General features: G+C 53.1%; 1 protein-coding gene across 1 annotated transcript in view; it reads right to left on the minus strand.

The window, feature by feature from the left end:
• The window catches only part of SDK2 (sidekick cell adhesion molecule 2), a 318,487-nt gene that overhangs the window by 27,446 nt on the left and 266,084 nt on the right, over positions 1–24,957 (minus strand). Inside the window, exons 32-38 of the mRNA XM_037741077.1 lie at positions 24,331–24,401; positions 22,273–22,408; positions 19,082–19,138; positions 17,632–17,733; positions 17,362–17,477; positions 7,207–7,393; positions 3,719–3,856 (exon numbers count right to left, since the gene is read on the minus strand). Of these exons, the coding sequence (XP_037597005.1) occupies positions 3,719–3,856; positions 7,207–7,393; positions 17,362–17,477; positions 17,632–17,733; positions 19,082–19,138; positions 22,273–22,408; positions 24,331–24,401 (807 nt within the window). The remainder of the gene's footprint in view (positions 1–3,718; positions 3,857–7,206; positions 7,394–17,361; positions 17,478–17,631; positions 17,734–19,081; positions 19,139–22,272; positions 22,409–24,330; positions 24,402–24,957) is intronic.

The following is a 24,957-nucleotide window of genomic DNA, read 5'->3' on the forward strand; positions in this document are numbered from 1 at the left end:
TTGACCTCATGATCCACCCGCCTCGGCCTCCCAAAGTGCTGGGATTACAGGCTTGAGCCACCGCGCCCGGCCCATTTGTTTTTTTTAGATGGAATCTCGCTCTGTTGCCAGGGTGGAGGGCAGTGGTGCGATCTCAGCTCACTGCAACCTCCGCCTCCCAGGCTCAAGTGATTCTCCTGCCTCAGCCTCTTGAGTAGCTGGGATTACAGTCACGTGCCACCACTCCCAGCTAATTTTTCTATTTTCAGTAGGCCAGGGGTTTCACCATGTTGGCCAGGATGGTCTCAAACTCCTGACCTCGTGATCCGCCCGCCTTGTACTCCCAAAGTGCTGGGATTACGGGCGTGAGCCACCGCATCCAGCCGTTTCACCTCCATTTTTATTCCCCTATGCAGCATCCCATGGGACTAGAATTATAAACTTTTTCAGGCAGTGCTTCCATGAAAATACCAAAAGTGCAGAGTTGGGGGACATACTTTTGACCAGGTCCTACGCCTGAGCCCCACGCCGGCTCCACCTTTGCAGTTCAGCCAGGAAGTGCCATCGCCCTCCATCACCTGTATCTGCCACGATTTTTATATATTTTTAAAAACGAGGTCTTGCTCTGTTGCCCAGGCTGTAGTGCACTGGCACAATCATGGCTCACTGTGACCTCAACCTCCGGGGTTCAAGCCATCCTTCCACTTTCAGCCTTCCAAGTAGCTGAGACCATAGGTGTGTACCAGCATGCCCGGCTAATTTTTCAACTTTTGCAGAGACAGGGTCTCATTATGTTGCCCAGCCTGCTCCCGAACTCCTGGCCTCAAGTGATCCTCTCATCTTGGCCTCTCAAAGTGCTGGGATTATAGGTGTGAACCACTGTGCCCAGTCCACCAAGCTTTTTAGGGCAAAAGCGAGGATGTTTCAGCACCCCAAATCCCAGCAGCTAGAGGGGAGGCTTGGGCTAGCTTTTAGGAGGTAGGAGTTTGCACTCTGCTTCACAAATCCAAACACTCCTGACTGACAGCCGGACTAGTGTCATTTCCAAACTCCATCAAGCACACCAGTCACCACTGAGAGACAGGCCTTGCAGCCAGTGGGCTGGGCTCAGACCCAGTGATGGCTGGCCCTGGCATGTCCCTTAACCTGGCTTAACCAGGTGATGGTGTCTGAAGCATTTTAGGCGGGATGTTATGAGGTTTAAGTGAAGTAACAGAGCATGGAGGTGCCCGATATATTTATTCATTAAGTGGATTATCATTATTATTTTGAGACAGAGTTTCTTTCTTATTGCCCCGGCTGGAGTGCAATGGCGCGATCTTGGCTCACTGTAACCTCCGCCTCCTGGGCTCAAGTGATTCTCCTGCCTCAACCTCCCGGGTAGCTGGGATTACAGTCGCCCACCACCATGCCCAGCTAATTTTGTATTTTTAGTAGAGACGGGGCTGGTCTCAAACTCCCGACCTCAGGTGATCTACCGCCTCGGCCTCCCAAAGTGCTGGGATTATAGGTGTGAGCCACTGTGCCTGCCATTAAGTGGATTATTGAATGATGGAACAGTGTTGGCTCAGAGGGGCTTCCTGAAAGAATGAAATGGGCCCCAGGACCAGGAACAGAGACTCTGGCTACCTGCTCCTTGACAATTCTGAACAAAGCCCTCATCTACCTGGGCCTTGGTTTTCCCTACAGGACCATGGGGGCTGCTGGGTTCTTGTGAGGCTGGTTTGCTGCTGATGCGAACCCAGGATGAACTGCGGTGTGGACACTGGGCTGGCCAGGTGGGGCCTTGTCTTGCTGAACTTATTAACTGAGGTATGATGGCAAGATGGGAACATGTAGGGGCAGGGAGTTGAGCCACACAGTCCAGATCCCACTGGACAGTGGACCTGGAAGGGAAACAGCTTACATATGTCAACTTGAGAGGGTCCTGGACAGGTCAGGTTGAGGCCCCTGCGAAAAGGGCTTGTGGGCTGGGCACAGTGCCGTACACCTATAATCCAAGCACTTTGGGAGGCCGAGGTGGGCGGATCATGAGGTCAGGAGGTTGAGACCTTCCTGGCCAGCACAGTGAAACCCCGTCTCTACTAAAATTACAAAAAAATTAGCCGGGTGTGGTGGCACGCACCTGTACTCCCAGCTACTTGGGAGGCTGAGGCAGGAAATCGCTTGAACCCAGGAGGTGGAGGTTGTAATGAGCTGAGATCACACTGCTGTACTCCAGCCTGGGCGACACAGGGAGACTTGTCTCAAAAAAAAAAAAAAAGGTCTTGTGCTGGCCCCCCGCCCCCTGTACCTTGCCCCAGGGACTGTTGTCCTCTGCCCTGCCCTGGTTCTGTACCTGACCAGATCTCCTGCTGAGGCCCAGCTTCCCCTTGGTGTTCTAACACAGCTCCACTTTGCAGAAGGAGCTGCCGGCATCTAGGTGGTGGCAGGGAAGACTGAGGGCCATTGTTCCCTCGGCTGACCCAGAACTGCTGCTCACAGCAACATTCCCAGGGCTCCACCCCTTGTTCTAGCCAGGATCTGTGGTTGGGGGGGTTGAGAGAGAGAGGGTAACCCCAGAGGCCAGCCACACTCCCAGCACCTGGCTGGAACTAGCCCCAGGCAGGGAGGAGCGCAGTCCCCTTCCTGCCTCAATCCCGTCCTCGTAGGATGCTTGTTGGTAACAAAATGGCAAGGATTTCTTGGCATGTTGCCGGGGGTAGAGAGCTGGCAGGTGCCAGATGTCCATTGTCAGAGGCTGCGCAGCCCATCCCAGGAGCGCAGAAAAGGGGCAGGGTCCCAGCTGGGGCCCAGAGGAAGGAGTCGAAGACCACTCAGATGAACAGGGTTAAGAACAAGAGCATTGCTTCTTGGCCCTTTGGCTAAGATCAAGCGTAGGACAAGAGTGAGGTCATTTGCAGAGCAGGGCTCTTGATCTGGGGTCCACAGATGGCAGTGGGGGTGCAGGGACATCCCTGGTCTTGTGCATCTTTCTGGGGAGAGGCTCTGAAGCTTTCATTCTCATCAGATTCTCAAAGGGGTTCCCGACTCCCACAAAAGCTAAAGGACTAACCCACAGTAACACTGAAAAACCTAAGGTTTGGGAAACGGCAAAGGTAGGACCCTCTGGGGCTCCCTTTTTCTTTTCTTTTTTTTTTTTTTGAGATGGATTTTCGCTCTGTCGTCCAAGCTGGAGTGCAGTGGCACAATCTCGGCTCACTGCAACCTCTACTTCCTGGGTTCAAGCAATTCTCCTGCCTCAGCCTCCCAAGTAGCTGGGACTCCAGGCATCTGCCACTCTATTTTTAGTAGAGACGGGGTTTTGCCATGTTGGCCAGGCTGGTCTCAAACTCCTGAGCTCAAGTGATCCTCCCACTTTGGCCTCCCAAAGGGCTGGGATTACAGGCATGAGCCACCACCCCTGGCTGCCCCCCTTCTTTATGGTCTCAATAGAGCCCTGTCTTCTCAGGTTTCCCTTCCTTTCCTCTGTTTCCAGCGGAAGGAGGAAGAATATACTTGACAATTCTCTGCCTGGAAGTCAGAGACCTGGAGCTCTCTTCTCACCCTGCCCTCCACTTGCTGTCATTTTACCTTGGAAGTGCCCTTTCCCTTGTCTGGGACTCAGTTTCCGTGTTTATAAGACGAAGAGACTCTCACTGGCTCTCTCACTCACATGTAGTGGCTGTGACGGGCACCGAGATGCAAGCGAGCTCTTGCAAAGTGAATGGGCTGTGGAGGTGCTGGGAGGTCCACTCACCATCCACAGGGCTGCAGGGCTCGTACACCAGCCGATAACCCTCCAGGATGCCATTGGGGAACTGTGGTGCTTCCCAGGACACGTTCACCGAGGTTGTGGTCAGCTCGCTGAACTGGACCGAGCTGGGAGCGCTGGGGGCTGCAGGAGACAGCAAAGGGTTTTTGTTTCCTTCTTCTGTGGAAGTTCAAAGCCCTGGGTTCAGCTTCAAGGAGCTAGCGGGAGTGTTGGGTCTGAGCCCTGGAGGAAAAAGCGAGCAGGGCTCGGCAGAAGGGGCGAGCAGGAGAAGTCACCGGGCCCCTTCCTCTCCTCTCTCAACTTTCCAGTATCAGAGTCCTAAGAACTGGGAAGAAAGAGAACTCTATTTTTCCCACAAGTTGCAGAATTCAGGCTTTTCCCTGCAAAGTGGCTCTGAGCCCTGGCTATGAGCATGGGACAAGCTGTGACACCCCCAGGGTCATCGTGGGGCAAGGCCATTTCCTGGCTTTGTGGGGCTCATCTTTTGGCTTCCCTGGAGGAGAAGGTAGGGGGTGTCTAGGCCTCAGAACATTTGGTGGGCACTAAACAAAGAAGACGCCAGAACCCCAGCAGATGACCGTGGCCTTCCTCTCCTCCCGGGGCTCCAGGGCTTGTTACAGAGCCCCCACGCAGTCAGAAGGAGCCATGCCAAGGACTGTCAGACCCTCTGGGAGAAACATTTCCTTGGACTGAGATCCCTGCAGTGACCCTGAAAACACAGCGGCGGGGGCTCCTCCGAGGGGGAGGACAGAGGAAGGGCAGGAAGCGCCCCAATCTGCGGCGTCCCCAGCTGGCCTGGAAGGAGGACCAGGCTATTATTGCCTTGAGCTGCCTCCCCACCAAGCCAGAGCTAATCCGGACCCGCTTCCGGCCGCAGCCCCAGGAGGCAGAGTCAGCGAGTGTCTTTGAAGGAGGGAGGTGAGCTCAGGGGCCCTTCCTGCCTCCCCTCTGCTTCGGGACGTGGGACAGAACAAGTTGTCCTGTTGCTGCAGTGACGGAAGCCTCGGGTTCCCTGGGGCTCACATCCAGCAGATGACACTGACAAGAGAGTGGCCCGGACAGGCAGGGGCGGACGGAGAGACTTGCACATTCAGCGGCTCATGGTCAGCCTGGCCCCGGCCAGAACCTGGGGACAGTGGAGGGAAAGGCTTCCCTTGGAGCCAGGGCTTGCCCCCCGAAGAGGGTCGTAATGAGGAACTGACTCCACAGGTGTACCCTCTGCAGGTTTTTTTGTTTATAGATGGAGTCGTGCTCTGTCGCCTAGGCTGGTGTGCAGTGGTGTGATCACAACTCACCGAAACCTCCGCCTCCCGGGTTCAAGCAATTCTCCTGCCTCAGCCTCATGAGTTGCTGGGATTACAGGCGTGCACCACCACGCCCAGCTAATTTTTGTATTTTTAGTAGAGAAGGGGTTTCACCATATTGGCCAGGCTGGTCTCGAACTCCTGATTTTGTGATCTGCCTGCCTTGGCCTCCCAAAGTGCTGGGATTTGGTGGCTCCCAAAGGCGTGAGCCACCATGCCTGGTCCCTCTGCAGCTCTTTAAAAGCCACACGTCACCAACAGCATAGGAAGCAGCAGGTTGAACAAGACACTTAGAGGAGGCCGGGACCAAAGGGCCAGTATTCCAGTCCACCGGGATTGAAGGCTTGGTTCTCAGAAATCCTGGGTTCTCAGAATTCCAGCCCCTGCTCCCTCAGTGACCGGCTGGGCGACCCTGGACACGTAGCATACCTTCCTGGGCAACCCTGGCTCATTGGGAAATGAGGGTTCCACCTGCCCCCACCATCCCCAGGGCTTCTGGGAGGCTCAAGTGCGACAGTGCCTGAGTGGAGCGCTGGACACATACTGCCAGGCTCGCTCTGCACAGGGGCAGATGGATTCTCACCCTCGCCCTCTCCTCTGCACTCGCCACCCTTCAGCCTCCTGATCTCCCCTCCCCGTCTCTCTGCTCTGCCAGGCCACCTCCCGCCAGCAGCCAGAGCACCTTTCTCAAAATATAAACCAGACCCTGTTGCTCAACTGCTCAAGCTCTCCCATGGCTTCCCATTGTGTTTTATTTTTTATTTGCTTAGTCAGATTCTTGTTCTGTCACCAAGGCTGGAGTGCAGTGGCGCAATCTCAGCTCACTGCAACCCACACCTCCTGGGTTCAAGCTATTCTCTTTCCTCAGCCTCCTGAGTAGCTGGGATGACAGCCATACACCACCACACCCGACTAATTTTTATATTTTAGTAGAAACCAAGTTTTGCCATGTTGGCCAGGCTGGTCTCGAACCCCTGACCTCAAATGATTTGCCCACTTCAGTCTCCCAAAGTGCTGGGATTACAGGTGTGAGCCACCACTCTTGGCCCATTGTTCTTATTATAGTTAACCCCAATCCCAATCCCCCAGCCCAAGCTCCCACCCCATTTTCTTGCAAGCCACCTGATTTTCTCTATGTTCCCTGGTTCCTCTCCAGCCACCAGGCCTTGGCACCTGCTGCTCCCTTTGTCTGGAACCCCCAACACGTTCTGCCACCTCCTGACAACCCATGGCTGGCCTCTTCTCTCTTCTTTTTTTTTTTTTGAGACAGAGTCTTGCTTTGTTACCAGGCTGGAGTACAGTGGTGCGATCTCAGCTCACTGCAACCTCCGTCTTCTGGGTTCAAGTGATTCTCCTGCCTCAGCCTCCAGAGTAGCTGGGATTACAGGCACCCACCACCTCGCCTTGCTAATTTTTTGTATTTTTAATAGAGACGGGGTTTCACCATGTTGGCCAGGCTAGTCTCGAACTCCTGACCTCAGGCGATCCACTCGCCTTGGCCTCCCAAAGTGCTGGGATTACAGGAGTGAGCCACCGTGCCCGGTCCCTGCTGGCCTCTTCTCATTCAAATTTTACCTTTTCAGGGAGGCCGTTGTGGGTGAACCTAACCAGAGCCACCCACCCACCCACTCCTTCACCCTTAGATCGCCTGTCCTGACCCCTGTCTGTATTTAGATCAACTTGCTTATGACCTGTCCCCTGCACTAGGGCAGGGACCTTGTTGGCTTGTTGGTCTCACCATTGTGTCCGTAGCATCTAGCATGGAGTGGGCTCATAAAAGACACTCAGTATTTGTGGAATGAACAAAGCCAGAGAGTCAGAGGAAAGGCAGGTGGGAAGAAGGCAGGGAGCGGAAGTAGGCTGGTTGGGAGGGGCTGGGGTACTGATGTCCATCTGCCAGGCAGGGTGAAGGGTGGGGAGGACAGGCATGAGATGTGGGCTTTCTCAGGGCTTATGGGGACAGTTTCTTTTTTCTGAGCATGGGCTCTCCCACTCGGGAGGGTGTCTCCAGGCACCTGGGCACCACGCCCAGATCCTCAGGGGGATAGGATAAGGCAGCTGTGTCCACACCTCCCAAAAGCCCAGATGATGGGTGGGCTCTCTTGCAAACCCCTTCCCCACGTCCCCAGCCATGGCCGACCCACCCCTCCTTGGGGCCCCCTCTCCCACCTGCTTGCTGGGTCTGGCCTTGGGTGGGGGTGCTCCGAGGCCCATCCCCAGCGGCGTTAAAGGCAGCCACGCTGACCATGTAGGCAGTGTAGCCGGTCAAGTTCTTGAGCTTCACACTGTTCTCAGCCAGGAAAAGTGTCTTCACCCGCTCCGTGAGGTTCTGCTGCTGGGCTTCCCAGAAATAAATCTGTGGGGACAGAAGACCGTAGGAATGAGGGAAACAGGGGCACTGAGTGTCCCTCCTGCCCCTGCTGACTTGGAGTCTAAGAGACACCTTCATTGCTGTGAGTCACCTAGAAAACGGTAGAGAAATCTTTAAGAGGCTGGGCGCGGTGGCTCACACCTGTAATCCTAGCACTTTGGGAGGTTGAGGCAGGCGGATCACTTGAGGTCAAGAGTTTAAGGCCAGCCTGGCCAGCTGGGTATGGTGGCTCACGTCTGTAATCCCAGCACTTTGGGATGCTGAGGAGGGCGGATCACAAGGTCAGGAGTTCATGACCAGCCTGGCCAATATGGTGAAACCCTGTCTCTACTAAAAATACAAAAACATTAGCTGGGAATGGTGGCGGGCGCCTGTCATCCCAGCTACTTGGGAGGCTGAGGCAGGAGAATCACTTGAAATCGGGAGGTGAAGGCTGCAGTGAGCCAAGATTGTGCCACTGTGTTCCAGTCTGGGTGACAGAGCAAAACTCCATCTAAAAAAAAAAGTCTTTAAGAACTATTTTTTTATTCTTTTCTTTTAAGATGGACCTCTCGTTCAGACGACAGTGCCCAGGCAAGAGTGCAGTGGTGCGATCTCAGCTCACTGCAACCTCCGCCTCCTGGGTTGAAGTGATTCTCCTGTCTCAACCTCTCGAGTAGCTGGGACTACAGGTGCCCACCACTATGCCCTGCTAAATTTTTAAAAAAATTTTTATTAGAGATGGGGTTTCACCATATTGGTCAAGCTGGTCCCAAACTCTTGAGCTCAGGCGATCCACCTGCCTTGCCTCCCAAAGTGCTGGGATTACAGGGGTGAGCCACCACGCCCAGCCAAGAACCGTTTCAAAGACCTTTCTGGGGCTTTCCTTTTCACTGCCAAGACCCTGGTCTCCGCAGAACAGAAAATTCCAGGGCATGGCCCCAGGTGTCTTTGTTTCCCGTCATGCCTGGAGGATTTAGCATAGCACTGGCATATCAGTGCTCACTATGGTTCCCAGAGGAATAAAGCAAATCCATCCTATGGGAAGCTGAGCTGGGGAGATGAGGCAGTGTAGAGCCTACCCAGACAGAGTGTGACACACGCGGTGGTGACCTCACGTCACCTGGGGCTGGTGAGGGATGCAGGGTCTCAGGGCCACCCCAGGCCTGCTGCATTAGCAGCTACTGGTTAACAGGAATGAGGCTGGCTCAGAGGAAGGCCCAGGCCAAGATGGCAGGAGCAGGGGGCTGAATCCCAGCTGCACCGTGTACAGCAGTGGGACTGGCCAGGTGACTTCTGGGAGCTGCAGTTTTGCTGCACATTCAGTGAGGTCAAGGACACGCACTTCCTGGGGTCAACGTGAGGGGTGCAGGCTCTAAGGATTTCACCCAGGTACTTGGCCAATTTCCTTAGGCTCCTTGTGGCTGCAGGTTTTAGGCCGGGAACACAGCCGACGCTCTATGGTGTTCAGTCACCTCCTATGCAGTGGGTGTTAACACTTCTCAGCGAAATATGGAAGATTCTTATGCTAGTTCCAGGACTGAGGCTAGCCAGATTGGCCAGCCGGCCTGGCCCACGTGCAGAATTGGAGGTCATTTGGCGCCCCCTGCTGGCTGATGAGATTTCTGCATGTTACTGGCTTTTCAATTTTTCGTTTCCCTGGAGGAAGCCCATAAAATGAGAAAGAGCTAATAAGAGAGTCCCCACTGGCATGTGTGAGTGGCAGTTAGGACACGTTGTTACTAGGAAATCATTGCTGTTCTCCAATCCCTCTCCCCATTATTTATTTATTGGAGACAGGTCTCATTCTGTTGCCCAGGCTGGAGTGCAGTGGCACGATCACAGCTCACTGCAGCCTCCACCTCCTGGGTGCAAGCCAGCCTCCCACCTCAGCCTCCTGAGTAGCTAGGACTACCGGTGTGCACCACCACACTCAGCTAAGTTTTCCATTTTTTTGTAGAGACGGGGTCTTGCCATGTTTCCCAGGCTGGTCTCAAACTCCTGGGCTCAAGCCATCCAACCACCTTCGCTTCTCAAACTGCTGAGATTACAGGCATGAGCCACTGTGTCTGACCCTCTCCCCCTTTTTATTTTGTTTACTTTTATTTTATTTTGAGACTGTTTACTTTTATTTATTTGGGTCTCACTTTTCACCCAAACTGGAGTGCAGTGGCATGATCTCAGCTCACTGTAATCATGACTTTCAGGTTCAAGCAATCCTCCTGCCTCAGACCCCCAGGTAGCTCTGACTACACACAACTGCTACCACAACAGCTATTTTTTTTTTTTTTTTGGTAGAGATGAGGGTCTTGGCATGTTGCCCAGGCTGATCTTGAACTCATGGGCTCAGGTGATTCTCCTGACTTGGCTTCCCGAAGTGCTGGGATTACAGGTGTGAGCCACTGCACCTGGCCCTCTCCCCTTTTTCAAAAACAGATTCTGCTGGGCGCAGTGGCTTATGCCTGTAATCCTAGCACTTTGGGAGGCCAAGGCAGGAGACTCTCCGAGCCCATGAGTTTCAGACCGGCCTGGGCAACATGACAAGATCTCCATCTCTACTGAAAATAAAAAAAAATTAGCCAGGAGTGATGGCGTGTGCCTTACAGCCCCAGCTACTTGGGAGGCGGAGGCAGGAGGATTGCTTGAACCTGGGAGGTGGAGGTTGCAGTGAGCCACGATTGCACCACTGCACTCAGCCTGAGTGACAGAGCAAGACTCCGTCTAATAAAATAAAATAAAAATAAAAAGCAGATTCTTCCTATATGGGTAGATAAGTGAGAGTGGAGACAGTCATTTATGAAGTCATTCCCTCGTGCTTTCAGAGTAATGGGGGTACCACGGTAAATGACGCTCCTGTTGGATTTGGAAAGGTCATGGCTGACGCTAAAAGTCCATCATTATCAGCACACAGGTGCTCTTCCATGAGTGCACACCAGGAGAATGAATGGATTCTTTTAGATGGAGAAGAGGGTCATGGACTGATTCCTGGGGGCCTCCGGCATTCAGTGGTTGGTGGGGAGGAACAGCCAGGGAGGGAGGCTGAGGAAAGCAAGCACTTTGAGAGGAAGGAGGAAGGATCCACGTGTCAAACACAGCTGCTGAGTCAGGCGGGATGAGCCTGTGGTTTGACTGGATACCAGCAACGTGGGAATTATTGGCAACTTTGTCAGGAAGAGCTTTGGTGGGGTGGCGGGGACAAGAACCTACTTGGAGCAGGTTCAAGGGAGAATGAGAACAGAGGAATTGGAGGTGGTGAGTATGGAAGATTCTTTTGAGGAATTCTCCTGTAAAGGGGCCAAAGAAACAGGTGACAACTGGAAGAAAATGTGAGGTCAGGCTGGGTGTGGTGGTTCACACCTGTAATCCCAGCACTTTGGAAGGCCGAGGCAGGTGGATCACCTGAGGTCAGGAGTTCGAGACCAGCCTGGCCAACATGGTGAAACCCCGTCTCTACTAAAAATACCAAAATTAGCCAGGCATGGTGACAGGTGCCTGTAATCTCAGCTACTTGGGAGACTGAGGCGGGAGAATCACTTGAACCCGGGAGGCGGAGGCTTCAGTGAGCCAAGATCGTGCCAACACACTGCAGCCTGGGTGAAAGAGCAAGATTCCATCTTAAAATTTAAAAAATGGGGTCAGGAGAAGGCATGAAAAGAGGAAACATACCTCGGGATGCATTTCTGCCCTGCCTGTGGGAGCTGTCCACCGGAGAGGTGGAGGAGAGGAAGGGCCAATGTCTGCACTCCTGCCCTTGGGTGAGGGTGGGCGGGGCCTAGGACCCAGGGACAGCTATCTTCATAAACCAGGCACCCCAGCAGGTGCACCTTGTTTGCGTGTGCTGCATTCTGCAGACCTTGTTAGCTGATGATTAACAGTGAGAGGGATGACACTTGCGCAAAGGACGTACATGGACTGAGCCCAGATCCTGGTCCCCCCGGGGCACGCTGCTGAGCTGCAGTGCGCTCTGATGGGTAACCAGGAGTCTGCCAGAATGCACGCCCCAGAGGGGAGGCATCTCAGGTCATGTGGCTCCCTTGGGACCCAAACACCTAGAATCATGGCTGGCACACCCATTGTGCTCAATAAATATCTGCTGGATGAATAAATGCCTTATGTGGACCAAGCGAGGCATGGTGCACCCTTATAATCACCATCTGCCATTTGCCATGTCCAATTCCCTGCCCTTTCTTTTCTTTTTCAGCTTTATTGAGGTATAACTGACAAATAAAATCTGTATATAGCCGGGCATGGTGGTGGGCACCTGTAATCCCAGCTACTCGGGAGGCTGAGGCAGGAGAATTGCTTGAACCCAGGAGGAAGAGGTTGCACTGAGTGGAGATCATGCCACTGTACTCCAGCCTGGGTGGCAGAGTGAGACTCCATCTCAAAAAAAAAAAAAATCTGTATGGATTTAAGATATATGACACGGTGTTCTGATATACATATGCATTATGAAGTGATTACCACAATCAAACTAATTAACATGTTCATCATCTTTTGGTGGTAACAACCTTCTGAGCAAATTTCAAATGTACAATATAGTATCATTAACTATCATCACCATGCTGTACATTAGATCCAGACTGGATTCATTCTGCCTACCTGAAGTGCTGTATGCTGTGACCGCCTCCCTACTTCCCTCACTCCAGCGACCACCATTCCACCCTGTTTCTATGAGTTTATTTGAGATTCCACGTATATGTGAGGTCATTGCAGTATTTGTCTCTCTGTGCTTGGTTCATTTCGTTTAGTGTAATATCCTGCAGGTCCACCCACACTGTTGCCAGCAGCAGGATTCCCTTCAAGGCTGGACAGTATTCCGTTGTGTATAAACCACATTTTCTTCATTCATTCATCTGTTCACAGACATTTAGGCTATTTCCACATCTTGGCTGCTGTGAACGATGCTGGAATTAACATGGGACTGTAGATAGCTCTTCAAGAGCCTCGTTTCAATTCCTTTGGATAAACACCCAGTAGTGGGATTGCTGGATCACTGGTGTTCTATTTTTAATTTTCTTCGGAACCTCCATACTGTTATCCACAATGGCGGTACTGATTTACATTCTCACCAACAGTGTGCAAAGGTTCCCTTTTCCCCACACCCTCACCAACACTTATCTCTTGACATTTTGATGATAGCCATTCTTTTTTTTTTTTTTTTTGAGACGGAGTTTCACTCTTGTTACCCAGGCTGGAGTGCAATGGCGCGATCTCAGCTCACCGCAACCTCCGCCTCCTGGGTTCAGGCAATTCTCCTGAGTAGCTGGGATTACAGGCACGCGCCACCATGCCCAGCTAATGTTTTTGTATTTTTAGTAGAGACGGGGTTTCACCATGTTGACCAGGATGGTCTCGATCTCTTGACCTCGTGATCCACCCGGCTCGGCCTCCCAAAGTGCTGGGATTACAGGCTTGAGCCACCGCGCCCGGCCTGATGATAGCCATTCTTGCAGGTGTCATGGGATATCTCACTGTGGTTTTGATTTCATTTTTCTGATGTTTAGCGATGCTGAACACCTTCTCAGATACCTGTTGACCATGAGTATATCTTCTTTTTCTTTTTGAGATGGAGTCTCGCTCTGTCACCCAGGCTGGAGTGCAGTGGCATGATACTGGCTCACTGCAACCTCCGCCTTCTGGGTTCAAGTGATTCCCCTGCCTCAGCTTCCTGAGTTGCTGGGATTACAGGCGTGCACCACTATGCCCAATTAATTTTTTGTATTTTTAATAGAGATGGGGTTTCATAATGTTGGCCAGGCCAGTCTCATCCTGACCTCAGGTGATCTACCCACCTCAACCTCCCAAAATGCAGTGATTACAGGTGTGAGCCACTGTGCCTGGCCTAATTTTTGTATTAGTGGAGATGGGTTTCATCATGTTGGCCAGGCTGGTCTCAAACTCCTGACCTCAAGTGATCTGCCTGTCTTGGCCTCAGCAAGCTCATGCCTGTAATCCCAGCAATTTAGGAGGCCGAGGGCAGATCACCTGAGGTCAGAAGTTGGAGACCAGCCTGGCCAACATGGTGAAACCCCATCTCTACTAAAAGCACAAAAATTAGCTGTCTCTACTAAATATACAGGCATGGTGACAGGTGCCCGTAATCCTAGCTACTTGGGAGGCTAAGGTGGGAGAATCACTTGAGCCTGGGAAGTGGAGGTTTCAGTGAGCCAAGATTGCACCACTGCACTTCAGCCTGGGTGACAGAGCAAGACTCTGTCTCAGGAAAAAAAAAATTCAGGCCAGGTATGGTGGCTCATACCTGTAGTCCCAGCACTTTGGGAGGCTGAGGCGGGCAGATCATGAGGTCAAGAGATTAAGATCATCCTGGCTAACATAGTGAAACCCTGTCTCTCCTAAAAATACGAAAATTAGCTGGGTGGTGGGACTACAGCTGCGCACCACCAAGCTAATTTTTGTATTATTAGTATAGATTACAGGCACCTGTCACCATGCCTGTATATTTAGTAGAGACAGCTAATTTTTGTGCTTTTAGTAGAGACAGGGTTTCACCATGTTGGCCAGGCTGGTCTCCAACTTCTGACCTCACGTGATCTGCCCTCGGCCTCCTAAATTGCTGGGATTACAGGCATGAGCTTGCTGAGGCCAAGGCAGGCAGATCACGTGAGGTCAGGAGTTCGAGACCAGCCTGGCCAACATGATGAAACCCATCTCCACTAATAATACAAAAATTAGCTTGGTGGTGCGCAGCTGTAGTCCCAGCTACTCAGGAGACTGAGGCAGGAGAATTGCTTGAACCTGGGAGGCAGAGGTTGCAGTGAGCCAAGATCACGCCACTGCACTCCAGCCTGGCGACAGAGTGAGACTCCCGTCTCAAAAAACAAAACAAAACAAACAAAAAATTCAAACCTCCCCATGGATCTGGCTCTCCCCTAACCTGCTTCGTTTACCACCACCTGGCAGTATTATTTATTTTGTCCATTATTGGTCTTTTCTCCTGAACATCTAAGCTCACAGTGTCCCTGCTCACTGCTGTATTCCCAGCTCTGAGAACAATGCTGGGCATACAGTAACCGCTCAGTAAACATGTGTCATTGACCAACTGAAAGACTGGAACTCTCAGGATGTGCATGAATGTGCTCCATGCTCCAGCCGTGTGCAGTAACTGGAACACAGTATCTGCTTTGCGGTGCTCATTGGTTGAAGTTAATACATCACCGATGCTCATGAATGTTGATGTCCACACATGGGTCATCACATGTCCAGGAGACAGCGCTTTCTCCGTTCATGTCCACAGTTGCCGCTCAGGTACAGGTCGTGTTTTCTGGAACACGTAGACATCTGCTGGATTCTGTATGGTGGTGTGCGCCCACACATTTTTCTGGGTCTGTATATTAACTCGACAGTGTGGTGGCTGCCAAACTGCTTCTGGCACGGCCCTGGCCCCTTTCTTTTCCCATGGGAGGCATAGAGCAGGACAATAGTTTTCCCAGCTGGTGCTCCTGGGCAACACCTTGAGGGGTGTCCTCCTTCCTTCCTCCTCCTTCACCCCAGATGGAACGAGACTCCCATGCTGGATTCCGTCCTAAATCGGGCTACCTATATTAACGAGCTGTGTGACTCGGGTAAGCTCCTTCCCTTTGCTGACACTTCTTCCACCTGTGAGATGAGGTGCCTTGCGTCTCCCCTACTTCCCACTTAGCCCCTGGCACTGGGGCTCTTCTCTGCAGTAACATCCAACCATCAGGAATGAGAGTCAGCTGGACACTGGTGCGGGAGGCGGATACAGCTAAGGGCTACGTGTTCCAGCTGCTCCAGCCAGGCAGACGTGTTCCTCTTTTATTTTGGAGATGGAGTCTCACTCTGTTGCCCAGGCTGGAGCGCAGTGGTGTGATCTTGGCGCACGGCAGCCTCTGCCTCCCGGGTTCAAGCAATTCTTCTGCCTCAGCCTCCTGAGTAGCTGGGACTACATGCACCCACTACCACCCGGCTAATTTTTATATTTTTAGTAGAGACAGGGTTTTGCTATGTTGGCCAAATGGGTCTTGAACTCCTAACCCTCAGGTAATCTGCCTGCCTCAGCCTCCCAAAGTGCTGGGATTACAGGCATGAGCCGCCACGCCCAGCCAAGGTTTGATATTTTAAATGGGTTGTGAAGGGCTGGGCTCAGTGGTTCATGTTCCTTTTTAAATCCACTTCCCCTAGCGCTCACGTGGCCAATGCTTCCTCTCTACCCCCTGTGGGGTAAGAGCGGGCAGACTTGGAATCTGACTCTGCTGCCTGCCCTGTTTTTTTATTGTTTTGGAGATGGAGTTTTACTCTTGTTGCCTAAGCTGGAGTGCAATGGCACAATCTTGGCTCACCGAAACCTCTGCCTGCCGGGTTCAAGCAATTCTCCTGCCCCAGCCTCCTGAGTAGCTGGGATTACAGGCATGTACCAACACGCCTGGCTAATTTTATATTCTTAGTAGAGACTAGGTTTCTCCATGTTGGTCAGGCTGGTCTCGAACTCCCAACCTCAGGTGATCTGCCTGCCTTGGCCTCCCGAAGTGCTGGGATTACAGGTGTGAGCTGGGATTACTGTGCCCGGCTTGCCTTCTATTTTTGTGACCTCACCAGGTCATCTAAATTGAAACTCAGTTTCCTCAATTGTGTAATGAACATAAAAACCCATATCCTCCCAGCTTCATGGGCCTTTCATGAAGATCCAAGAGTTCCAAAGGGCTTTGTGAATATTGGGGAGAAACTGAATTCTATCATAGCACAGGACATTGTCCACAACCTAGAAATGATTTAAAAATTTTTTTTTCTTTTTTTTTTTTTCCTAGGGACGGGGTTTCACCATGTTAGTCAGGCTGGTCTTGAACTCCTAACCTTGTGATCTGCCCACCTCAGCCTCCCAAAGTGCTGGGATTACAGGCATGAGCCACCGTGCCCGGCCTGATTGTTTTTAATTTTTTGAGATAGCGTCTCACTCTGTTACCAGGCTGGAGTACAATGGCTCCATTGTGGCTCACTGTAACCTCTGCCCTGCTGGCTCAGGCAGTCCTCCCACCTCAGCCTCCAGAGTAGCTGGGACTATGGGCGCATGCCGCCACACCTAATTTTTGTATTTTTTTTGGTAGAGTTGGGGTATCACTCTGTTACCCAGGCTGGTCTCCAGCTCCTGGGCTCAAGCAGTCCGTCCACTTCGGCCTCCCAAAGTGCTGGGATTACAGGTGTGAACCACCACAGGTAGCCCTAGAAATGATTTTTAATTTTAATTTCATTTTTTTTTTGAGACAGAGTCTCTGTCACCCAGCCTTGAGTACAGTGGCGCATTTTTGGCCCACTCTAACCTCTGCTTCCTGGGTTCAAGCGATTCTCCTGCCTCAGCCTGCCAAATAGCTAAGATTACTGGCGCCCACCACCATGCCCAGATAATTTTTGTATTTTTAGTAAAGAAGGAGTTTCACCATGTTGGCCAGGCTAGTCTCAAACTCCTGACCTCGAGGTGATCCACCTGCCTTGGTCTCCCAAAATGCTGGGATTACAGGTGTGAGCCGCTGTGCCTGGCCAGAAATGATTTTTAAACAGAGATTTCCAAATACTAGGCAGTGATGCTTTGCTAATTGGCCATCTGATTAGTATCAACGTTGTAATTACGGGGCCAGAAGCCCCTTGGAGTGGTCCGAAGTTGTGTATGGGGCTGGGGAGTGGCAGGGAGGGGTGTGTGCTGCTCAGAGGCGGTACGAGCCGAGGCATAGCTGGGGTTTCCAGCGCCTAAGTTCAGCCTGCCCTTAGGAGGCTGGAGGGGATGGACGTGGTTTAGCTCCTGCTGTGCAGTATTTCTGCGAATTGGGTGCAAACAACCAAGGTAGTAGGTGTACGGCAGAGTCTCAAGGGCTGAGGACCTGGCTGGGTGAATGGAGGGCCTGAGACACCTGTCCCGATTACCACCTGTCACTCACTCCCCAGCCCCTGACCTGGTCCCTCGTCCATGCCCCCCTTCGCTTTGCCCAAGGGCACCCTACCTTGTACCCCTGGATGTCTCCATTCTGGCTGTCCAGCGGAGGTGGCTCCCAAGTCACGTCCAGCTGTGTGGCCGTGGCACCGTGGACGACCACATTACGAGGTGCTGCTGTGGGCACTGGAGGGCATGTGGGATAGGGAGTGAGCGTGCAAGTAAACCTGGGAGGGGAGGTGGCTGGGGTGGGGTGGGAATCCCAGATCCCATCTCTTCCGGCTGGACGGGGTAGGGCTGGGAAAGGCATGTGGGGCCGGACAGGGCTGACGCCGCTCACCTGCCTCCCCCACAAAGACCTCGTGTGGGGGGCTGGAGGGCCCCTCGCCCACGGCATTGTACACGCTCATTCGTATCTCGTACCGCCTGTGCTTGTTAAGGTCTGTGGGGAAGAGTGGGGGAGGGGAGGCACACTGAGGTCACTGTCCCTCCTAGGAAGGTGTCCCCCAGGGAGGATGGAGGCTGTGGGGGAGGAATGAGGCACCCTTGCATTCTAGCCCGCTGTGTGAAGGTGCAGGAAGAAGGAGGTGAGAGGCGGGGCTCCCCGGGGATGCTCCATGCCAATCTGGACATAGGGCGATGCTGGTTGACCTCCTGGCTTAGGGTGACCATACATTTTACCGTCTAACTGGACACTTTTGAGACTGAAATGCATTATGAATATTTACACTGGGACAACCAGTGTAAACCAAAGCTGCCCTGGGCACGCCTGGCCATAGCATCATCCCCTACCCCCAGCCTGTCCTCTTTCCCCACTGTGACAGATGCCCAGAGTCCCCAGTCTAGGCCCCCTCAGTCCCCCTCCACCAACTCGTTACACAGTGAGGCTCAGCTCCAGGGGACAGGGGCGCGATGGATGTGAATTCTGCACTAAGAAACCTGATGTTTCTGCCAAGTGCTTGCCTGGGAACGCCTGGCAGAACTTGGAAAAGGGACACAGCTGCAAGAAACGGGCTCGGTCACTGTCCCCGGTGGCTGAAAGGTTCTCTCACCCTCTCCACTCTTCTCTGGGTTCCCCGTCCCTACTCCCTTCCCTGGGTAGAGTCTACCCTTCAACAGGGCTATGAGAGGGGTGTCACCCTTGCCTAGCTGTCTATGTAGACTGTGTTGGCCACTGGTGGAAGGAGGAAGAGGACTTAGCCTTAAATCAGTGCTATTTTCCCCTGAGCATGAAACCCTCTTGTGCAAGGCCCTGGGTCTCAGGAAGAACCATGGCTGGGGCTTTAGAGAAAGATCAAGGGCTAGGGTGTGCCAGCAGCGGGAACATGCCTGGTGCGTGGGAGGACAATGGACGCAGGTGACTAAAACTGCTGTCACCTCCCTCCGGGTGTGGGCCCAGACCGTAAGACCCAGCTGGGCCGAGAAGTGCCTTCAGTGGGACTGGGTGGGGCAGCAGCCACGTGAACGCCTGCTCACATACCCAGCAGTGTCCACTAGCTCCTGCTGCAGCCCCTGCTGTCACTGTCCCCTGACCCAGCAGAGCACAGGGACAGACCTTCATTTTCCAGCCCACACCTGACAGAGGGCAGGTGTGAAGGAGACGTTCCCTGGCAACCGCCTGCTTTGTCGTGTGTTTAGGGCTATCGCTTGTGTTCTGGGCGGTCCCATTCCTCAAGCCCCCTGGGGTGGGCACACCCCTCAGCCTTGATCAGATCTCTCGAGGCCCCACTCCTACTCCCCGTGGGAGGCCTGGGCCTGCGAGGAAGCCACCATGCAAGCAAGAGACTTACTGTCCAGCTCGTACTGCGTGAGGCTGGGCCGGCTCAGGTTCCGCATGGAGTACATGGCTATGGGTGGGGGTGTCGGGGCGGGGGCACAGAGGGAGACAGCAGACAGAGGAGGTTAGTGCACACACATCCCCACTCCACAAAGAAACCCCAGCCAGGCGGGGCTGACAGCACGAACAGACAGGAAGAGTGTTTCCAGATTTCCAATGCTAGGTTAGGGGCCAGGATAACCATGTGGTGGGGTGGGGGGAGGTGAAGGCTCCCCCAACAGTCTGCCCCCACCTTGGTGTGCACTGGCCCAAGGTGACATGGTACCTGGAGCCCCCTGGAGCCCAGGATCTCTGGGGACAGCTCTGGGAGACCCTCTCACCTCAACTCTCTTCCTTGTTTCAGGCAGAGCTCCTGGAAACCATCATGAAATACTGCAGTTGTTAATTTCCTCATATGAACCAGAAACAATTTTACTACTAGGAAATATGACTGTATTATACACAGGAAAAAAAAAAAAAAAAAAAAAAAAAAAAAAGGGCGAAAAAAAAAAAAAAAAAAAAAAAGAAAAAAAGAGAAAAAGGAAAAAATCTCCACCAAAAACGCAAGCTGTTGGATCAGCTGCTTCTGAGTTTTTCTATCAATATTCCTTTGCTACATGCTCAATCATTTTGTTGCCTGCTAACTCACTATAAGACAAGGCACAAAAGGCTTGGGAGAACTAAGGAAGGAAACATGAAAATGTAGGTGCTAGGCTGAGCATGGTGGCTCATGCCTGTAATCTCAGCACTTTGGGAAGCCAAGGCTGGTGGATCACCTGGGGTCAGGAGTTCGAGACCAGCCTGGCCAACACAGAGAAATCCTATCTTTACTAAAAACACAAACATTAGCTAGTGGTATGTGTCTGTAGTTCCAGCTACTGGGGAGGCCGAGGCAGGAGAATCACTTGAACGTGGAAGGCAGAGGTTGCAGTGAGCCCTGAAATCACGCCACTTCACTCCAGCCTAGGCAACAGTGCAAGACTCCTTTCATCTCAAAAAGGAAAAAAGGCCAGGTGTAGTGGCTCATGCCTGTATCCCGGCACCTTGTAGGGTTGAAGCAGGTGGATCCCCTGAGGTTAGGGGTTTGAGATCAGCCTGGCTAACATGGTGAAACCCCATCTCTACTAAAAATACAAAAATTAACTGGGTGTGACAGTGGGTGCCTGTAATTCCATCTACTTGGGACTGGCCCTAAATCCAATTACTTGTGTCCTTATAAAAAAGAAGAGAGGGCTAGGCGCAGTGGCTCGTACCTGTAATCCCAGCACTTTGGGAGGCTGAGGTGGGTGGATCATAAGGTCAGGAGTTCGAGACCAGCCTGGCCAACATGGTGAAACCTTGTCTCTACTAAAAATACAAAAAATTAGCTGGGTGTGGTGGCATGCACCTGTAATCCCAGCTACTTGGGAGGCTGAGGCAGGAGAATTATTTGAACCCGGGAGGCAGAGATTGCAGTGAGCTGAGATCACACCATTGTACGCCAGCTTGGGCAACAAGAGTGAAACTCCATCTCAGAGAAAAAAAAAAAGGAAAATGAAGAGGCTCTTAAACTGACCCACTCCCCTGCTAGTCTGTCTGGGGAGTGTCCCATACCCACCTGAGTACCCGGTCCTCTGGGGTACCCCTGCCTGCTGCTCTCTCCCACTGTGAACCAATCATGGAGTCCCAGACAGGTGGATGGAGGATATTTAGGGAAGGAGGCTCTTTATAAAAACCTCTAGTGATCTGAATCCAAATCTCAGGTGAATACAGGCACTTCAGACCCAAACAAGCCAGGTGTAGATGAACATCAGCTCTGAGCCACCGGGAAAACCTCAGTTTTTTTCTTTCATTATGTACCAAGGGGTTCTAATTATTGTTGCTATCTGCCGTGCTGTAAAATATTTCATTGGTTGTACCACTTTGCAGCATTCTGTCTAAAGCTCTTAACTGTCATAAACACACCCAACTAACTGCCAATGTGGAATACTAAGCAATTATTATGTGAGTGACTGATTTACTTTGAAAAATCAAAAACAGGCCAGGCACGGTGGCTCACGCCTGTAATCCCAGCACTTTGGGAAGCCAAAGCAGGCAGATCACTTAAGGTCAGGAGTTCAAGACCAGGCTGGCCAACATGGCGAATCCTGTCTCTACTAAACAAAACAAACAACAAAAGCCACAAAAATTAGCTGGGCGTGGTGGTACGTGCCTGTAGTCCCAACTACTTGGGAGGCTGAGGCCCTAGAATCACTTGAACCCAGCGGGTGAAGGTTGCAGTGAGCCGAGATTGCACCACTACACTCCAGCCCGGGCAACAGAGCAAGACTCTACCTCAAAAAAACAAACCAAAAGAAAACCCCGGGTCTTGGAGCATCTGTGCCCATCACGTATCATCTCCCAGACTGGCCTTGGTTCCAACCTCGTGCTCTCTTGCTATGTGACCGAGATAGCCTGCAGCTGGGCCCCTGCCTCTGGCTCCTGTCCTCCCACCATGGCCAAGACATTATCCTCATGCTACCAAAGTGACTCCTAACACAAAAATCTGAGCACATCTGTCCCTTGCTGTGACCTCCTGGGCATCAGCTCTCCCTGACATTTCCACCTGGCCGCCCTGCTTTCCTTCTTTCACTCCAGGGGGCAGGCTGGATCCCCAGGACAGGCAGGACAGTGACTTCCCCCAGGAAAAAGAGGGAATCAGGGCTGCTGGTCTTGGGGTGTGACCAGGTGAGGCTTCTGTTCCCTCAAGGGCAGGGTGCTCCTTCCCATGCACTAGGCTGTCCCCATCCCTTTGGCCTGGCTAACTTGGCATCGTCCTTCCATGTTAGCGCCAGAGCCACGCAAGCCTCACGCCGGGAAAGCCTTGCCTGGCCCTCCTAGAATGCTTCCTTCCTGGCTCTCCTGGCTCCTCCTCCAGCCTGTAACTCCACAGGGGCAAGGACCCTGTCTGTCTCGATTATCCGTGTGCCCCGCAGTGTCTTGGGGCTCATGTCTTGAGCACCATAGAAGGTGCTCAGCAAATATCCAGCACATGAATGAATGGGATGGGAGGAGGCAGAGGCACACACAGGGGAGGGAGGCAGGGTTTTAGGTTAGAGTGGTTCCAGAGGGCTGAGAGCTCCAGAGCAGGAAGGTGAGGGTGACCACCCGTCCCACCCATTCCCCCAGCTCCTGAGTGCCACTCACAGGTAAGCTCGGCCCATGTAGCCCCCGGGTTGTTGATGCCTCGAAGCGTGAAGCCCCTCAGTCCTTCATAGAGCAGCTCCCGGTACCGGATCCGGAAGCCCAGGAGGACGCCGTTGATCTTGTCCTCAGCTGGCGGCTGCAGAGAAGGGAGCAGGGAATGGGGAGGGAGCCCGGACCACCGCCCACCCCACCCCATGGCCACTTATCATGCCTCCTGCAGCCACAGAGCAGCATCTGTGTTTCAACCAGGAAAAGAAATCAAGTTAACAGTGAGCATTTTAAATTTACAAAGCACTTCTGATGAAGTGATTTCATCCCTGCAGCGTTCCCTGGAAGGAGGGAAGGGCAGGAATCCGTAATTGTCTTTTACCCAAGCAGGGAACTGGAGCTCAGAGATGTTAAGGAACTTGCCCAAGATCACACAGCATCACTGGGGGCTGGAACACACAGCTGTTTTCACAGCTCCTTTGTCTTCAAGGCTGCCCTCCCTAATCACCAGCCTCCCCAGGCCTGCTGGTCCCTGCCTTCACACCTGGATAAATCTTCCTGGCATTTCCTGCAAGCTGAGCCCTCTCCTACTCTTAGTACTGGCAAGGGTGAGTGCACCCCTCACCCCTTCATCAAATTATCCTTTGCTGCTTCTCCTGTCTACAGCTCAGCTGCAGAACAGGTTTTAGGAGAAGGTGGGAACTACTTCTCAATGATACTGCATATAAAGAATTGGCTGAGCAGCGGGGCCAACACAGTGAAACCCCGTCTCTGCTAAAAATATACAAATCAGCTGGGTTAGGCCGGGTGTGGTAGCTCATGTCTGTAATCTCAGCACTTTAGGAGGCCGAGGTAGGCGGATCACCTGAGGTCAAAGTTTGAGACCAGCCTGGCCAACATGGTGAAACACCATGTGCACTAAAAATACAAAAATTAGCTGGGTGTGGTGGCGGGCACCTGTAATCCCAGATACTTGGGAAGCTGAGGCAGGAGAATCACTTGAATCTGGGAGGTAGAGGCTGCAGTGAGCCGAGATTGTGCCACATCACTCTAGACTGGGTGACAGAGCAAGACTGTCTCAAAACAAAAACAAAAACAAAACCCTGCTGAAATGGCTCAGCCTTTATTAGTTCCTTATGGCTTCCCTAGCTGCTTCGGGCACCTCCCTGCCCCTCTGCCGAGTTGCTCCAGCCTCATCCTGGTCACAGGAGCACTAGGTCATGTTCATCTAAGGGAACGTCCTCTCCTTGAGGCTGTGTGTCTCAGGCTGGGGAGGGGCTGGGGGGGGCCCTCCTGGCTTTGTCTTCAAGGGCTTTCTCTCTAGGGGACAGCAGGCGGCTGAAGGCGAGTGCCTGCCCCTCTGATCAGGAGAAGTGGTGACGGGAGTTCAGTGCTTTGGGGGCCTCTGTGGGTGACCCGCTGAGTCAAGGCTGGACTTCAGAGAGCACAGGAGGGCCCCACAGGGCAGGACCCATGAGCAGCCTGGTTGCTGAGGTTTGCCAGTGGTCTTCCCCAGGCCATGGCAGTGCCCACCAAATTGTGGGCATCTGGAAGCGGTATGGAGGAAGGAGGGCATTTCCTCTCTACTTGGACAGCGATGGTGACGGGCATGGGTCTCTATAAGGAAACCCTTCACTGACCAGTGGTGGCTTCATAGAGGCTCTGGGGGCCCTGAGAGCCCCAAGCACTTTCCAGTCCAAGGACTCAGCAGACCTAAGGCTAATACTCCTGCTCCTGCCACTCATGGGCTATGTGACCTGGGGCCATTCGGGTTCCACCCTGAGTCTCAGTGGTCATCTGCAGAAGGGGATGACAGCTGCTGGCTGATGTGACTGTCTGGAGAGCGTAAGGTGTGTTATGCGAGTGTGCGTGTGTGTGCATGTGCGTGCACGCATGTGCATAGAATGTTCCGTGACATGCACACGTCTGGATTTCTCCTGGCTTCCCACGTGCTCTGACAGCAGAGAACCTGGGGGCTCCCTGCAGCCCTGGTGGGGACTGCCGGCTTTCCAGTCCCAGAGCAGAGTATGTCTGAGTCTTCATGGAGCCTTCCTGCCTGCTGGGCTGTACCTGCCATCGGATTAGCACGGAGGTGGTGGTGTGGGGCGTCACGGAGAGGATGGTGGGCGCTTCGTCAGGGGCTGTGGAGAGAGGCAGATAGGTGGGTTCTGGGGGCCGTGGCTTCAAGTCCCCCAGGAGCCCACGGGGACCAGATTCTGCTAGCACTGGACTGCAGGACAGGTCCAGCCTGCATCGGCCTCCATGCTGCTAGCCCAACTTCTGCAGAACAAAGAGGCGGTGTGAAGGGGAGGGAGGGAGGGTTTGTGAGCTGACCCAGCCCAAACCCAAGGGTCCCAGAGCCCCCTCCACTCTGCCCCTCAAAGCCACAGGCCACTTTTGCTGCTGCGGAGACCTCCCCATCCTGCTCACTGGCAGGGATATAAGGAAGGAATATGCCACAGGCCGGGCTGGCCCTGGGACCCTGAGCCCTTGGCAAAGGTGTGTCTGGCCCAAGCCTTCCTGAGACTCTACCCCGGGAGCCGAAGGCCCCACGGCCCCTCTCATCTTTGGAGGCCCCTACCTCCAGAAGAGAACGTCCCAGGCCCAGGAAGCAGCCAGTGGGTGGGGAGAGACTGCTGGGGGCGGGCACTGACCGGCCCAGGAAGCAGCCAGTGGGCGGGGAGAGACTGCTGGGGG

The sequence above is a fragment of the Cebus imitator genome, unplaced genomic scaffold (assembly GCF_001604975.1).
Source record: "Cebus imitator isolate Cc_AM_T3 unplaced genomic scaffold, Cebus_imitator-1.0 Scaffold93, whole genome shotgun sequence".
NCBI classification, from domain to species: Eukaryota; Metazoa; Chordata; class Mammalia; order Primates; family Cebidae; genus Cebus; species Cebus imitator.